This window comes from Lagenorhynchus albirostris, chromosome 20 (genome assembly GCF_949774975.1).
Source record: "Lagenorhynchus albirostris chromosome 20, mLagAlb1.1, whole genome shotgun sequence".
Lineage (NCBI taxonomy): Eukaryota > Metazoa > Chordata > Mammalia > Artiodactyla > Delphinidae > Lagenorhynchus > Lagenorhynchus albirostris.
In genome coordinates, this window is record NC_083114.1 from 37743057 (window position 1) to 37759672 (window position 16616).

General features: G+C 54.4%; 1 protein-coding gene and 1 long non-coding RNA gene across 7 annotated transcripts; one reads left to right on the forward strand and one right to left on the reverse strand.

Moving 5' to 3' along the window:
- Nucleotides 1-1092: 1092 nt before the first annotated feature.
- LOC132510995 (uncharacterized) lies at nt 1093-3936 on the reverse strand. 4 transcript variants are annotated; one of them, XR_009537486.1, is made up of 5 exons: nt 3556-3936; nt 2981-3105; nt 2226-2377; nt 1936-2103; nt 1093-1573 (listed from the first exon to the last, which is right to left on the reverse strand). It is a non-coding gene; the product is annotated as an uncharacterized LOC132510995 (long non-coding RNA). The 4 variants fall into 4 exon arrangements; XR_009537484.1 differs by lacking the exon at nt 3556-3936 and having other exon boundaries at nt 1093-1487; nt 2981-3388; XR_009537483.1 differs by lacking the exon at nt 3556-3936 and having other exon boundaries at nt 2981-3388.
- COPZ2 (COPI coat complex subunit zeta 2) lies at nt 3122-12964 on the forward strand. Of its 3 annotated transcripts, XM_060133640.1 has the most exons (10): nt 3398-3508; nt 4237-4311; nt 5828-5909; nt 6585-6676; nt 7107-7162; nt 7258-7329; nt 7853-7930; nt 9974-10025; nt 10627-10665; nt 12621-12964. In XM_060133640.1, exons 1-10 carry the CDS (start codon nt 3398-3400, stop codon nt 12666-12668), a joined length of 705 nt encoding a protein of 234 aa, XP_059989623.1. In that variant the 3' UTR covers nt 12669-12964. The 3 variants fall into 3 exon arrangements, with proteins under 3 accessions (XP_059989625.1, XP_059989623.1, XP_059989624.1); XM_060133642.1 differs by lacking the exons at nt 3398-3508; nt 7258-7329 and adding an exon at nt 3122-3193; XM_060133641.1 differs by lacking the exon at nt 7258-7329.
- The last annotated feature ends 3652 nt before the right edge of the window (nt 12965-16616 follow it).

Below are 16616 nucleotides of genomic sequence, written 5' to 3' on the forward strand. Positions count from 1 at the left end.
AGGGAGCTGTTTCTTCTTGTCACACAAGAACAGATGCTGAAATCCTAGGACAGACAGCACAGAAATGTGGCAGCAGGAGGGTGAGTCAGAGGAAATGGAATGGTCTCATCTTCAAGATACATCAAGGCCCAGAGGGGAACCTATTTGAATCACTAGCCTCCTGGAGACTCCAAAGGGCAGAGACTCTGTGTGTGTGTGTGTGTGTGTGTGTGTGTGTGTGTGTGTGTGTGTGTGTGTTAGGGCCAATTCTGAGTCCAGCTTCTCCACAGACCCCAGCTGCTTAGAGATGCGCACAGCACCTCCTCCCAGGGCACCCCACCCCTACTCAAGGAAGGAGGGAACAGGGAAACAGCAAGCGGCTTTCTTTTTGAACCCAGCTCTGGCTTCCTCATTCTGAGAAGCTCACCAGCAGCTTCTTTTCTGCTGCACTTGCAGGCTTCCCAAGTGCTGCCAGCCTTACACTGTAAGGCTGTGCTCTGTGGGGGACATTGTCCGGACACCGTGCACACTGAACTTGTATGTTTATACAGAATCCCCACTAAAGGGGCACCCCAGTTTGGGGGACCCTGAGGAAGGAAAGGAGTCCTGGGGTCTCTGTTGAGGGAGTTTGGGAAGGAGCCATGATAGGAGGAAATCTCTTCCTTGAAAAGTTCAACTTGAGTGCTCTGGATTTACTTATTCACCACGGCACTTAAGCTGTAAAGCGATCCTGATGATGATAACGATAGCAACCCTGGTGGTGGTGGTGGTGTTGGTGGTGCTGAGGATTTTTCGGTTCCTAAGCTTCCTTCCCTGGCCTTCTCTCTCATCCCCAGCCCCTCTGCCCCCCTCAGTGCCTCTCAGCCACTCTGCTGTCACTAATTCCTCCCCCTCCTCTCCCCGGAGCCACTCCTGCTCTCTAAGTCCCCTGTCTTCCCAGGTCTTCCTCTCCTTCTGCAAGCTGACCCTCTCCCACTGTGGGTACCATTCACTACACAGAGGCTAGGAAATGCCCCTGGAGGCTTTTTGGTGCTGTCGTTGTAAATATGAGCTAATAATGGACGAGCTCACAGAAATATTAAAGCATCGAAATAATCAAATCAGTACTTTTTAAAAATTTATTTTATTTTTGGCTGCTTTGGGTCTTTGCTGCACGTGGGCTTTCTCTAGCTGCAGCGAGTGGCAGCCACTCTTCGCTGCGGTGCGTGGGCTTCTCACTGCAGTGGCCTCCCTTGCTGTGGAGCACCGGCTCCAGGCACGCGGGCCTCAGTAATCGTGGCACACGGGCTCAGTAGCTGTAGCTTGCAGGCTGTAGAGCACAGGCTTAGTAGTTGTGGCCCACGGGCCTAGTTGCTCCGTGACACATGGAATCTTCCCGGACCAGGGCTCGAACCTGTGTCCTCTGCCTTGGCAGGCAGATTCCTAACCACTGTGCCACCAGGGAAGCCCCAAATTAGTATTTTTAATAACATTGAGCCGGCATGACCATTGACATAACTTCTGATCATCTGGAATCCAAGCAATTAAAATACTGTCTTTTCCTCCATTATACCAAATAGCATTGATTAATGTTCATTATTATAACTCTGGTAGCCTGCAGGGAAGATTCAGATGTGCCTTCTAAATCATCATAAAGAGGTTCAGTAGACGTTTCCTCAGACACGTGTGGCTCGCCCCCTCACTTCCTTCAGCTCTTTGTTCAAATGTCACCTTCTTGAAGGCTTTCTCAAATGACCCTGATGAAAATGGCATTTTTCCCTGCCTCTCCCCAACCCCTCACATTCCTGATACCCATTCCTGATCTATTTTTCTTCATAGTGCTTACCAGCAATTCAAATAATATCTATTTTATTCATTTATCTGCGTATTATGTCTTGCACAGAAATGCACACACACACACACACACACACACACAAACACTTGAATAAGCTCCACGAGAGCAAAGATTTTGTTTACCTTGGCTGTTGTTGCATCCCAGTGACTAAAAAAGTAACTGGCACATAGGAAGCACTCAAATATTTGCATAGCACATAAAACATGGTTTCACTGGACCTGTCACGTGTCCTCTTTGGGGCACCAGCGATTCCACAGGCACATTATCTCTATTTTTGTAGTACGCAATGCCTGATGCAGAGAAGGACCACACACATTTGTAAACAAATTAGTAAAAGTGGTATTTGGAGATTAAATACAACAAAAGAAATATGTAGGGTGCTGAGACAGAGAATGTGACAGCAGAGACCTACCAAGTCAGATTCGGTGGTTGTCAGAGAAGGCCTTTTGGTGATGACATTGAAGTTGAGATGAAGAATGAGATGGCTTGAAACCATTCAGCAGAGGAAACCCCCATTCCCCAGTCACCTGGGATGAGTGAGTGTGGTACCCAACATCAAAGGACCTGAAGAGAAGAATGGAGAAGAAATTCTTAGTCTGAATTTCTGGGTTCCACCTCCATTCAACTATTGATTAGCTGAAGGATCTTGAAAGATCACACAAACTTTGAGTCTCCCTTTGCTTAAAATGGGGATGAGAACACCTACCTCACAGGTGTAAGTTATATCAGATAATGTACGTGAAAAGTCTTAAGTGTAAAATGCATGCCTGGTATTGTGATAGGTAAATGGATAAGTACTGTAAACTCTGTACCGTTGGAGTGTGAATTTCCCACTGGCCTTGAGGACGCTGAAGCTAAAGCTTGTCCTCTGGTGTACTTAGGCCAAAGGAACCAAAGCGTGGCAAAGCCTGATGCCATTCACTGGTGAAGCCTTTGTGCTGCTAGGCATCTGTCTTGTTTCAGATTGTGTCGTGTCTGTGTCTTGGGAGACTTCTGCCACGGCGTCCGGGCGCCATGGCTCCCTAACCCAAGTCGCGTGAGAGGAGTGGGAGAAACTCTTCTATGCAGAGGGGTCTCTCTAAGAGCTGCCCTCATCTGCTCCCACTGCTAGAACCTGTCTCTGAGACCCAAAGGATGACCTGATATATTTGTCCCAACGGTACCTACCAGGAGTCAAAAGACAAACTGGACTTTGCCTGTGTTTTCTGCTGGCCTCAGGACAGCCTGCGGACGTCGGTGCAAACCAAACCCACAAGTCAGAGAGAAGGCAGGAGGGGAAAGAGAGGCCGGTCCTGGGACAAACGGAGGATGCGGGGAGCTGTGGGCTTTGAGGAGACGAGGAGGGCGAGGGGAAGGAGAGGTGGGGGAAGGAGCGCTGGGGTGTGGGCGCAAGGCGGAGAGAGCGGGAACGGAGAGGGGACGAGGGAGGACGAGGAGGGAAGGGCCGCGGGGAAAGGAAGGACACGCGCAGACGGGCAGAGAGGGCGGACGCGAGGCCGGCGGCTGCCGGGGAGGAGCAGGCGGCGGCCCCGGGGGGCGCGGGGCGGGGTGGGGCGGCGCTGTCAGCGCGAGGCGGCGAGCGGAATGCAGCGGCCGGAGGCCTGGCCACGTCCGCACCCGGGGGAGGGGGCCGCGGCCGCCCCGGCCGGGGGCCCGGCGCCGCCCGCCCGAGGCCGGGAGCCCGCGGGGCTGCGGGTACGGAGCGGGCGGCACCGGGGGCCGAGCGGGCCGCGCCAACTCACAAGTCGCCCGCTGGGCGCTGGGGAACTTGGTGCCGCCCGGACCGGCCGGGGAGGAGCGGCGCCCGCGCAGGCAGAAAAGTTCCTCCGCGCGGACTCTGGAGGAGGCCGGTCTCGCGTCCGCTTGGACGAAGTTCTGGAGCAGTCGGCGCGGGCGGGGGCACGGCTCGGCGGGGCTGGATTGCGATTCTCCCGGAGGGTTAGGGAGCCGCGGGGCCGCCCCGGGCCTCGGGCTGACTTGCGTGCTTCTGGAGTCCGACGGGCCGGCGGCTGGGGGCGCGCGGAGAGCGCGGGTCCAGCCTCGGGCGCTGGCCGCTGGCCGCTGGAGGAGGAGGCTCGGCGCCGCTGTCCCCCCGGCCCAGGTTCTGTGATACACTCCGACTCGGGCTCTGGAGCAGTCAGTGCATGACAGAACTTGGGCCCGGACGGACCTTCCGCACCCAGTGGGCACAGCGCCCACCCGGGGCCTGCAGTGGACCATCTGCCTGGGAGGGGAGCGGGCACCCGAGTGGCCCATGTGGCACAGGGTTGGGCCGGAACCAGCTGTGGCCCTTTGGGGTTGGGGTCGCTGGAGGCTGAGGATTGACTCTTGGGACCAGAAGGTCCCGTAGAGCCAATGACAGGAGGTCTACCCTGAATTAGGGGCCAACGGAGCTCTCCCCCCCCCACCCCGCCCCGTGTCAGTTGCAGGAACCTTCCCTCTACACCATCAAGGCTGTCTTCATCCTAGATAATGACGGACACCGCCTGCTGGCCAAGGTAACCTCCCACCTTCACCGGAGGGCCCCTGAAGACACTGTACCACAGGCCCAAGAACAGAAGTCCCCACCAAGCTGCCTCTCCTGGCAGGAGGGACCCCACTGTGGGCTCTGCAACTCAGAGCACCTCAGCTGAGACTCCTCCAAAGGCCATTCTGTCCATCCTCCTACCTTGTCAGACTGCTGGCCCCTGAAAGGGGGTGGGGCTGTCTCCTCTGTTTCTAAAATGTTCCCTAAAATGTCTTCTCACCATCTTTTCCACTGGCCTGGGACCCCGGAGTCCTAGTCCCCAGATTCTGAACAAGTAACCTCCACTTTTCTTCCACAGCTTGGTAAACACTAAGGATTTAGAACCAGACAAGATTTTAGAGACTATATAATCCAATTCTTTCATTTCACAAATGAGGAAAATGCAGTCTAGAGAAGCTAAAAGGGTTGCCTGTGGTCACAGGTAGTAATATCCGAACACAGATCCAAACTCAGGTATATTGACCTGAAGTTCAGGAGGGTGGTTTTCACTGCACCAACTATTCAACTATCTGGTATCTGTGCTAGTGAACATGGCCAGGATAAACCAAACTAGAATAATCCAAAAATAAATGTCTCCCATCAACACAGTTAACTATAGTAGGACTATGGCACCTAAACTAGCTACAAAATGCATTGTAGATTTTTCGTTTGTATGGGTTGAAACTTTTTGACTTCATGACATTGAAATGAGCTTGTTCACCACAGCAGTGGCCAGCAGGGAGACTGCTAATTTGCCTGCAGATGGGGTACTAAGTGGAAAATTAGTACCCCATTCAGAAAATTGAAAGCTGAGCTGACATCTCTTGCTGCAGCTGGTCAGAGGTGTCTCGGCAACCAGAAGTTCCAGGGCCTCCTCCCAGCAGATCACATCCATGTTCAGATGCAGGAACTGAGTCAGAGAGAGAGTCTCATCAAACCCAAACAAAACAGCATTGACTTAATTAGGCAGTGTGTGCCAGGAACTTTCCCTTAGATATTTCATCTTCACCATAACCCTGTCTGAAGTCAGACCATCGTTGGTGTTCAATCCCAGCTCTGTCCCTTACAACTGTGAGATGTCAGGGAAGTTACCTGACTTCACGCCTCAGTTTCCACATCCATATAATGTGGATAATAAAGTAGCTGTTGTGATATTATTGTGTTAAAGGGTCCCTGGCTCTGCCTTCTTTCCTGTAGACTCAGGTTAGTGTAGAAACAGTGTGGCCTAGTGACCACCGCAGTCTTTAGCACACTGCACATCTGCGGAATGTACAAAGGCCTTCAAGAAATCAGGACAGGACTCCACGAGAAGGCCTCAAAATTCCTCTATTTGCTCAGAATTTGTGTTTATGGGGAAACAGCGAGCAGACAGGCCTAGAGGGCGGTCAAGAGAAGATGGGGCACGGCAGCAGGGTCCCGCTTGGCCAGCACCCACCATTCCCTGCCACCCATCCAGGGAGGAAGCTCTGTGGAACAGCTGTCACCTTTTCTCCTTCCCTTTCACCTAGTATTACGACGACACATTCCCCTCCATGAAGGAGCAGATGGCCTTCGAGAAAAATGTCTTCAACAAGACCAGCCGGACTGATAGTAAGTGTCCGCCTCTTGCTCGTGCAGAACTTTCAGATGCACACCGTCATCTTCATCTGGACACATCTGTCCCCGTCGGCCTCACACACCCACAGGCCATTCCCTTTTCTTCAGAGGTGCTTTTTCCTCTCCTTCCCAGCTGTTCTCTTCTCTCGTCTTCCTGTGAGCCTTCACTCCCCTCCCTCTCAACCCCCCTCTTCCTGCCTACGGCATGCCTGGACTTCTCTCAGTGGAAGGGGCCCGCACTAGCCTGGGGCACTAGCCTTAGGCATTGCGTATGGTGGGCAAAAGGTCAGCCTTGACCCAGGTTTGTTGACTTCTTAGAATGAGGCAGTCAAGTGCTGGGAATGGAGTAGAGGGTGGGGGGGAGGGACACAGAGTAGCCTAATAGTAGTGTCCCTAGTGCGTGTCTTTTCAAGGGTGCTAGTCTTTGCAAGGGTTCTTTGTTTGTTTGGCCTCTCAGCTTGTGGGATCTTAATTCCCTGACCAGGGATTGAACCCGGGCCCTTGGCAGTGAAAGTGCGGGGTCCTAACCACTGGACCGCCAGGGAACTTCCTTTGCAAGGGTTCTCTGGAAGGGGAAGAAGGAAATAGGGCAAGAGGCACAGAGCTGCAGACGGGGAGGAGGGGCCAGGCAGAGGTGACCAGAACTGAGACCCCCCCCTGCTCTTCTAGGTGAGATTGCATTTTTCGGGGGCATGACCATCGTCTACAAGAGCAGCATTGACCTCTTCCTGTATGTGGTGGGCTCATCCTACGAGAACGAGGTGAATTCAGGAGGTTGGAGTGACAAGGAGGCTTGGATTCTGGGGTAGAAGCTGGGAGGCTCACCATTGGTACCCCTCCTTCTAGACTCTGGGGAACTGGGAGCAGCCAGAATGGTTCTTTCTGGAACAGTGCATATCCGTGATGTTCCTTAGATTCCTTGGGTACCAGAAATGGAGTCCTCAGAGGCCTCTGTGTCTTAAACATCACTGGAGAAGGATGTACTCAGTGTCCCACAGCAGGCACTCCAGTGCTTCCAACCCAAACATGGGGAGGGGAGGGGCCCTCTCAGGTCAAACTGCAGTCAGGCTCCAGCCATGTCCTCTCTGAAGAGGGACAGCTGCCCACACAGTCAGGCTCTGAGATTTCCTTTTAGCCTTCTTAACCTCAAGCTCTCTCGTTTTTCTCCTCCCATTATCTGCCCACCCCCAGCTGATGCTCATGTCTGTTCTTACCTGCCTGTTTGAGTCCCTGAACCATGTGTTAAGGTGAGTGAGGCCCTCTATCCTCCAAGGCTCCCATCCCCCAGACCTTGGTACATCACAGAGGCGGGACCCTTCCTCCCTGCTCTTTTCTCCTGAAGTCCCCACAAGACTAAGGCTGGAGCCAGAGCATCCTTCTGCAAGGACCCTGCCCTTTACCTGATCAAGCAATGGTATGGCCAGAAAATGAGGTCTAGAGAAACTAAATGATTTGCCTGAGGTTACAAGCTATTTATATCAGAGCAGAGATTCAAACTCAGGTCTTTTGACTTGAAGCTCAGGGTGATTTTCCCTCCATCCCCATTCAGTGATCTGGTATCTACCCCAGTGAACGCAGCCTGGGTAAACCAAACGCAGATAACCCAAAGATAAATGTTCACAGTCGACACAATTAACTACAGTAAGGCTATAGCACCTGAAGTGCTATGAAATGCTTAAGGGTGGGCACAGGGTCCCTGCTCAAAGTGTGAGGACGGTGGGCAAGGGGAGCTTAAGGAAGCAGACCCGTGCTCTGGGCAGGGATCCCTTGCCCAGGTGCTGCCCTCACTGCCCTTGACATTCTCCTTCCCTGTGCTTGTGCGGGGGATTGGCGGTGGGAAATAAGGCAATCTTTGGAGAGAGCGGGTCCGCCTCACCTAGACAGGGACCCGGCTTCTCCTGGCCATGGGGAGGTTCCAGAGCTGTGTCTGCCTTCAGGAAGAACGTGGAGAAGCGCTGGTTGCTGGAGAACATGGACGGAGCCTTTCTGGTGCTGGACGAGATTGTGGATGGCGGGTGAGGAGGAGGGGAGGGAAGAGGGGCTGGTCAGGGACACTCACAGCGGGAGGTGCCCTTGAAAGTCATCAGCTCTAGGTTGCACCCAGCACACTGTTGGCTCTCTGGCCAACTTCTCCCTCCCTTCCCCCAGCATATTCCCAGTGTCCCATCCCCCCTACCCCACTCATGAGGATGGAGGTTGACTTCAATGTTAGCCAAAGAGAAGCACACAAGAAAGTAATCTGGTGTCCAACTATGGCTGACTGTTGACTAGGCAGGGTTTGGGGCGACGGTTTGATTTCCAGTGCCCAGGAGAAGCAGGCAGCACAGATACTTGCCCCTTCCTGGGAAGACTTCCTTCAGGCGGAGCCCTGCTGCTGCCACACCTCCTGCTCTTAGAGGTTCATTCCAACACCAGCTAGACGCGTGACCTGGGCCAGTTACTTACTTTCCTTACTTTCTCCATCTTTCAAATGGAGACAGTAAGGGAACTGCCTCAAAGGGTGTGGGATTAAATAAGGTGACGCAAGTGAAGCTCATGGTTTTCCTTCAATAAATGTTTCCTACTATTGGCATAAGATTATAGTCTTAGGATGGTGGGAACTCTTAGGAGAAGGGTTGGTTAGTGAATTTCCATGGGGGTGGCGCAATATTCGGGGAAGAAAAGAAGGTCTGGCTCTGGGGCAAAGGGTAATGGAAACGGATCACCTGAAAGACATCCATGGGCCTCTGTCATTCCATCCATTTAATAGATGAGGAAACAGAGGCTCAGAGATTCAAGTCCCCAAGATCACATGGCTAGGGAGGGGCAGGGCCAAGATCTAAAACATGTGCATGTTTCCAGAGATTGTGCTCTTTCCACAGCACTGTACCACCCTGCTGGGGGACAGGGGCTCTGGGAGGTCCTCTGGGAATGGGTACTGTGGGCTTCCTCCTTCCTTCCTCCCTCCTTCCTCCCTCCCTCCTTTCCTCTATAGCTCTTGACTGTCTGCTGCTGCTGCAAGGCCTTGTGCTAATTGCTAGGACCCAAGACTGAGGGGAATAAAACCAGGTTTTGTGGAATATACAATTTGTGTATACAACTTGGTAGACTGTCCTTAAGGAAAGCAAAGCGCACACACACACACACACACACACACACACACACACACACACAATTACAAATACAAAATGAGGTGCAGGGCCTTGGAAGGACCTTCACAAGGGAGGGTGTAAGCTTTATCAGCTTCCGGTCTGTGCCCCTAGAAGGCCCAGTTTCTGCCCCCTGAGGGGCTCACAGTTTCCCTCCAGTGAAAATCAGGGAAGTGTCAGTGGAGTCAACACCTGAACTGGAGCCTTGGCCTAGGTTGCTCTGTCCAAAGGACCCCTGGTGAGAGATCTGGGGCTGCAAGTGCCCCTGTGATGGGCCTGGGAGAGGCTCTCAAGAAATGTTTTTTCACTTCCTTCTGCCCTGGAGGAGACTCACTGGGTGAAAAGGAGGAGTCACTCAGTCCCCGTGGGCCCTAACCTTCCCACAGTGACTGGCTCTCACCCCTGCACACACCCACACGTGGCTTCAGATGCCCCCAGGGCATCAGGAAAGAGCGTCAACTAGCCGAGGAAAGCCTCCATAACTGGGTCTGTAGATTCTGATTTTTTGGAGTTCCATTTCTTTCGTGTATGGCATGACCCTGTGGCATAAAATAATAGTGAAACGAGATAGGGACCCCGGGCGGGGGGGCCTCTCTTCCTTCCCTGCATCTGAATCCATCCCTAGACCCAGAGGTGAAGTGAACTTTCTAGAGGTCTCAGTTTTTGAGTCCCTGCTCTTGACAACCGGATTGCTCTAGACTGGACTGCCCTCACCTGATCTCTAAGTGTTTGCCCAGTGATGATGAAGTGTGGGAGAATCAGAGCTGAGGGTGCTCCGTGGTGAGGGAGAGTTCTGGCTTGAGTATCAGCAGGAAGGTACCTTGGAGGGGGAATGTAGCATACGGCAGGGAAGGGAAGGGCTTAGCAGGGAGCGGAGGCAGAGGGAAGCATGTGGCTGATTTTCCTCTCGGTTTTTCTGTCATCTTGTAGTGTGATTCTGGAGAGTGACCCCCAGCAAGTGATCCAGAAAGTGAATTTTAGGGTAAGAGTCATCCTGCATCCCCCCTCACTCCCATCTCCTCCAGGCTGCCCTTCCCATCCTCTCCACCTCCTGTCCTCCCTGTATCTGGGCTGCCAGAACCCCGATGGCGGGAACCCAAGCTCCTCTAGCAGAAGCAACCACTGGGGTGATGCACTTGTTGGGGGAGCAGCAGTTTAGAGGAGTGTCAATTAGTAAAAGATATCTCTGTCCTCTCCCCCTGCAGAATCACAAACACCTCACCATCCTCCCTAGTGGGAAGTAGACTGGGGAAATAAATAAATCCTCACAGAGACACCTGATGGCTGCCTTGGCCTTGAGGTTGGCCTTGGGGGTGTATAGATAGAACCTCCCTGCCCAGTTTGGCTTCTCATGTCTGGATGAAACCTTTCCTCTCATCTTTATTCCCCCTCACTCTCTCACCCACCTTGTGCCAAACAAGAAGCTCTAGGACTTCCACTAAGTGGTATACATGTGCAGCTCTGGATCCCCTGATCACTGCATCTGTTCGCCGCCACTACCCCCAAGCCCCTTTCCCTCGCCTCTCTTTCTTCACCCAACACCCTCGCCCTGGCCTGACCACCCTGACTCTGCTTCCGTGCAGGCGGATGACAGCGGCTTAACTGAGCACAGTGTGGCCCAGGTAGGCCCCCTCCATCTGCCTTGGCCAGAAAAGGGTTGGTGGGAGGAGAGCAGAGCATCCCAGGGGGACCCAGTGGGGCTATCAAGGCTGAGAAGTCAGGGGTGCAGGAGGGAAGGGATGACAGTGTCAGGCCATCTCTTGGAGACAGTCAGTGGAGGCTTCCAGGGTCCCCTAGGTGACGTGGAGCTGGGTATTAATAAATGATGGACACCTTCCTAGCAGTTCACCTTATCTCCTCCCTGGCTTGGTATAGTTGGATCAAAACCCAGGATGACCTGCCCACCCTGGAGATGGCTGGGTCACTTGTTCCCCAAAGCAATCTGGGGGCTTAGGCCTCTGATGCTTCCCCCAACCTAGAAAGGATACCAAATAGAGTTTTCCTCCAAACCCTCACCCCTGCTGTTTAGGGTCCACGCTGAGATTGTTAAGGGACCCTTAAATCCATGATGGGATCTAATTCTCACCACTTGCCACCATGTCCCCGAGTGACCTGACTATGGAAGAGTCTACCCCTGTCCTATCTGGAAGTGCATGTGGGGCAGGGGTGAGGTTTCTGGATCTGTGGCTTGACTGGTTTCCCAGCTGTGCAAACTCCCTGCTTGTCAAGCTTGACCTCCATTCTGTCTGCCCACAGGTCTGTCTGCCCGGACTAATTCTGCTTTTATGGAGTTTCCTGCCCTGCCACTAACTACCTCCTGCTGTAATGGCCCAAGCTCAGATGGGCCTGTACCATCCCACGTGGGGCCCCAGGTGTGGTGCCCACTTTCCTGTGACTGCCCTTCGTACTCACACTGCCTCTCCCTCTTCCCAGTTCCCAATGCCTCCTCCTACCCTGCTGAGATGAATGCAGCCGCATGGCAATTTTCAGGGCTAAAGAGGTTAAGGAGCAGAGCAGATAAGAACAGAAGTGCTGGTGTGAGTCATCCCAGGATGTATGTTGTGCCTTATCACCTACAAGCTGGGTGGCCTAGGGCAAGTTACTCAACTTCTCTGGGCCTCACATAATCACAGGACACTCCTCATAGAGTTATCATAGAGAATTAGATGAGCTAATGCATGGAGAGCTCTTGGCCTAGATCCTGTTTTCCAAAGGGGGAAAGAATGAAGGCACAGCACTTTTAATGGAATTCTTGAGTAAAAAAACTGAGGAAGTTGCAGGTAGTGAATGGGAGACGAAATGAGGAGAAAGATTTTTGCCGAGAGAAGCAGGAGAACGCCAGGGCCAGGCTGTCCCTGAGAAAGGAGGGGGAGTGGGCAGGAGGAAGGGACATACAGTGTGGGATTGACCTTCTTCGAAAGGGAATGAGGCTTGATGGCTGGAGGGACAACATGAGGGACATACCTGGGGTCCCCACCATGTTGGCATGGTGTGTGCACAGTCGTATGGATCTGTGTAAACATGGGGCTGAGGCGGTTTCCTCAGCAGGATATTAGAGTGAACACATCTGGGTGCAGGTGACCCTCAGCAGAGTCTGCCCAGGAGCCCTTTGCCAGCTGTGCCACATCAGCAGCGGGTTGGGGTGGGGTGTTGAGGACCTACTGCCAGCCAAAGCCAGAGCTAGGGGTTTGCTGAGGTGTCTGGGCACAGGAAGTGTCAGGCCTGGGCCCGTCTCTGCCTGGACGTGGCACTGTGGGCGGGAGCTTGAATGGCATGGTGTGGGGAGTCAGGGCTGCTGCCACACCCAGGGCTGCAGATGCAGGAGCGGAGAGCTGGGCAGGCTCTGGCCTGGGCTGGTTGTTGGCTGCAGCCAGTTACGGCTGCTCTTCCCATCTTGACGGCCCGGCCCCACTTACGGCAGGCAGAGATGAGCTGCTGCCACCTAGTGACCGGGGATTATAGGGACGCGTAGAGAGAGGCTATAGACCGCCCCCTCCCCCGTCTCACTGCAGTGTTAATGTACTTGTCATTCCTCCCCAGTAATTCTCTCAACCTTGCACACCCCCACCCCACCCAGGTTCTTCAGTCTGCCAAGGAACAAATTAAATGGTCGTTACTGAAATGAAGGCTGTGCATTCAAGGCTCCCTGCCCCCAGACCATTCCCCCAACCCTGGCAAAAGCACAAAGACCCCAGGGGACACCAGAGACCCCTCTCTATCCCCAGGCCTTCCCAGAACTGACTCCCGAGGTCTCCGGCCAGGGACTCTGAGATGCAGAGGTTTGGTTTCAACACTGAGTCACCCCTTCTCACTGTCCTGGCCTGCTCTTTGGGCCTTCAGAACCAGCTGAACTGCCTTAACTCAGACCTTAGGCATCCCTGGCCCCAGAGCCCAAATAAACCTGCTTTTGTCTCCTGCCAATGGTCTCTTTCTCTCTTGACCTGGGAAGTGTGTGTGTGTGTGGGGGGGGGGTCTGATAAGGGCTTCTGCACTGTGGGGGGCTCATCTCCTGGATGCCCAGTTCCAGGGTGTATCCTTGTGGTTGTGTGACTGGGGAGAGGGGTGGGTCAAGGGAGAGGAGACAATTTAACACAGTGACGGGGTGCGACACTGATACTGGGGCCCTATATGTGGTGTGGAGGGCTGGGTATGATTGTGTGACAGGGTAAAAGAGTCATAATGGGGGGAATGGTGCATTTGCGGGGGAAAGGAGAGCAAAAGATGGTACACACATGGTGGCCCCGCTGGGATTCTTCATCTCGCTTTTTCCATTCTCAGCCTCCAGGAGGGAAGGGCGTAAGGTTTCCTCTGGACAAACTGAGGAACAGCACGCCTGTTTTTCTTGGCTTGCCTGGGAGATTGCCGCGGAATTCCTCTGCTGGCATATACCCTGGGCACTAGAGCCCTGCAAGCTTGCCATGGCTAGGCCCAGATACTAGGGGTGAGGAAGCACCGGCCAGCTCCCGCCTTGTATTTGTGTCCAGAGCACCCAGTGCGCTTGAGGGTGTGAAGAATTGCAGGTCCAAAGGGGGAGACGGGCGGAGGGGCATTCTATAGGCAAATGGAAAGGATGGAGTGACTTTCGGGGGACACGACTCCCCTTTTCTCTCCCCGTTCTAGAACCGCCCCTTTCTCCCTTTCTTTCTCTGACATATACACTTTCTGCGTCACGTACAGAAGTCCCCGAGAGTGTCTAACATTTCCGCCTGGGACAGCTCGTTTCCCTCCAATCCCTAGGTAAAGGCAACGCGAGTCTACGCCCCGCCCTGGCTCCGCCCCTCGGCGCCCCCCGCCGCGGGGAGCCCCTTCCCAGGACCTTATCCACGATCCTATAGCGCCACCTGGAGGGATAGGTGGGAAACGCGCTCCCTCCGGGTTCCGCTCCCCCTACTAACTTCGCCCCCAGGGAGGGGACCGAACCCTGCTCCCGCGAGTTAATCGCTGGCCTCCAAACTCGGAGGCAGGGCGTTGCTCTAGCAACCAGCGGGCTGGATACGCCCTGCGAGCTCTGCTCCAGCTGTGGCTCACGAATTTCAGTGTGACGCTGCTGAAAGAAAGTGGCGAAACCTGGGTGTTAGTAGAGACAGTCCCTGCGGGTTATCACGTCCTACATTATAAAATTCTCCAGAACTGGATATTTATAATGGGTATGACTACTTTCGCAATTAGAGAAAATGATAAATATACAGTTATGTAAACAGATTATAAACACTCTGTACACAACCATTCCACCAAATAATGCAACTCCGAAAGGGAAAAAAAGAGTATGCAATTAAATGCTGTCGAGTTCGGGGGCCATTGTGGCGACGGGAAATGAGAAATTTTCCAGAAATACTTTGGCGAATGTTCGGCCTTATCCGGTGCCCGGCTCCATCCACCGCCTCTTAACGACCGCAAGAACCGGAGGGGCAAATTCGCTTCCTAGCAACCCGGTCGCGCCCTCTCGGGTGCTGCAAGTCCAGTAGTGCAGGGACTGGAATGGGAAGGCCCGGCCGCCACACAAACTGGCTCACCGAATGCTGTGGACTATGCGGTGCTTCCCCATTTTACCGAGAGGCACACCGAGGCTCTGAAAGGTTAAAGTATTTACAACAGTTTCCGCAGAGCCGGACTCAGGAGCGGGCACTGCTGGAGCGAGGTGGCTTTCCCGCGCTCCCTACCCAAGGGCCGTCCGAACCCCTCGCCCACACAGGGACAGTACGGGGTTAGGAAGAATGAGCCGAGGGGCCATGGCAATGCGGGGAGGCCACCAGAGAGGTGTCCTCGCTCTTTGTGGCCAAAGGACTCTGGGGAGGGGGGCTGCAGCGAAGCAGCCGACCCACGCCCGCGTAGGGGAGAGGGCTGCGCGGAACCGCGCGGGTCTCCGGGGAGCGCCGGCAGGGTGGGGTCGCGGCCTCTTCCTACCGACGCCAAATTTGCAGGCCCGGCTCTCCCGGGCTGAGGCGGAGGGCCCGCTGCATCCCCAGCCCCCTCTCGGCGCCTGCAGCCTCGCGGAGCCGCCAGGACGGCGAGTCTGGTCGTCTGCCTCGAGCTCTGCCCGCTGGCCCCGGCGCCCCCAACCCCTGGGACGCGCAGCACGCTGGGCAGGGGCGCCGTCTGCCCAGGCCCAGGTTTTGGGAAGGGCAGTCGGCCGTTCCTGGCGGGAGCGGCCCCGGGGCCTGCCTTCCCGTCTGCTCTCAACCCTGGGGCTCCTCCCCGCCTTTCTGCCCTTGTGGGCGACCCGGCGGGTCTCGAGTATCTGTGGGGAAGGGGCTTCAGGGCGCCGCCTTTCCTCCTGCCGAATTGGGACCGGGACACGTCAGAAACCGAGACCTCAGGGGTCCGGGCCCAGCCAGAGGGCGCACGCACACTTTAGCACTGGCCCGGGGCTCGGGTGCAGGGGGGACGATAGACACACCTAGACCAGGATAGGGACACAGAGGTAGTACAACCAGGCCCTCGGACCCCCTTTATACCGTTCTCAGCCGGTGGCCCCTTCTCTGGCTCCTCTCGCCCCCTGCTTTCCGGCCATTGGCTGGCAGGAAGGCAGAGCTGGTCGGATTGGTCTGCATCCAGACAGTGATGGATGGCTCCGCTCTGACTGGACAGCGGCCGAGACGGTGTCCGCTTCGCGGTTCAGTTTGGCTAAGGTGGGACCAAACAGCCCCGGGGAGTGGGTAGGTGGATGAGCTGGAGACCGGCCTAAGGCTCAATCTTTCCGTGCTCACAATCTCCCTTTAAACTCTACAGAGAAAAAAAATCCTACCCCTAATTCCCTGTAGATACCCTTTAACCCCGGAACCTGATGTAGGCAAAATTGAATAATTTACCCAAAGCAGTTTGGACACAACCCTATGGACCTCCCTTTCCCTCCAAACTGGGTCTCATTCATTTAACAATATTCGTGCATTCCGTTTGTTCGTTCACTCGTTCATTCATTCACTCAAATATTTGGGTGTTTGCCAGGAGCCTGGCACTAGGGAAAGAAAGGGAGACTGATTAGCAAGTGATTGGGCCCAGAGGTGGCAGTGGGGTGGGGGTGGAGGGTTGAAAGGAGAGAAGGGATGAGAGATATTTCAAGGTAGAAATACCTTTAAAAATCCAATGGTGGGGCTTCCCTGGTGGCGCAGTGGTTGGGAGTCCGCCTGCCGATGCAGGGGACGCGGGTTCGTGTCCCGGTCGGGGAGGATCCCACGTGCCGCGGAGCGGCTGGGCCCGTGAGCCATGGCCACTGAGCCTGCGCGTCCGGCGCCTGTGCTCCGCAACGGGAGAGGCCACAACAGTGAGAGGCCCGCGTACCGCAAAAAAAAAAAATCCAACGGTGTCCTTTATCTGAGTGGTGTTAAAAATTCAGAGTTTGCGCTCTGTGTTCTTTCCTGTAGGTAAGTCATTCTTAACGAAAAAAGTAAATTAATCAAATGGCTGCCAGGTTTGACTCTATCGTCAGCATTTGTGTGGTCCTCATCTGTCTGCTAATCTCTTCTTCATCTCTTATCAACTAAAACTGGAAAATACCTGAGATGAGGATCCACAGAAATCAGAGTGATTGTGAGCACGTGTGGACTTTATATTGTATATACAGACGAGTACCATC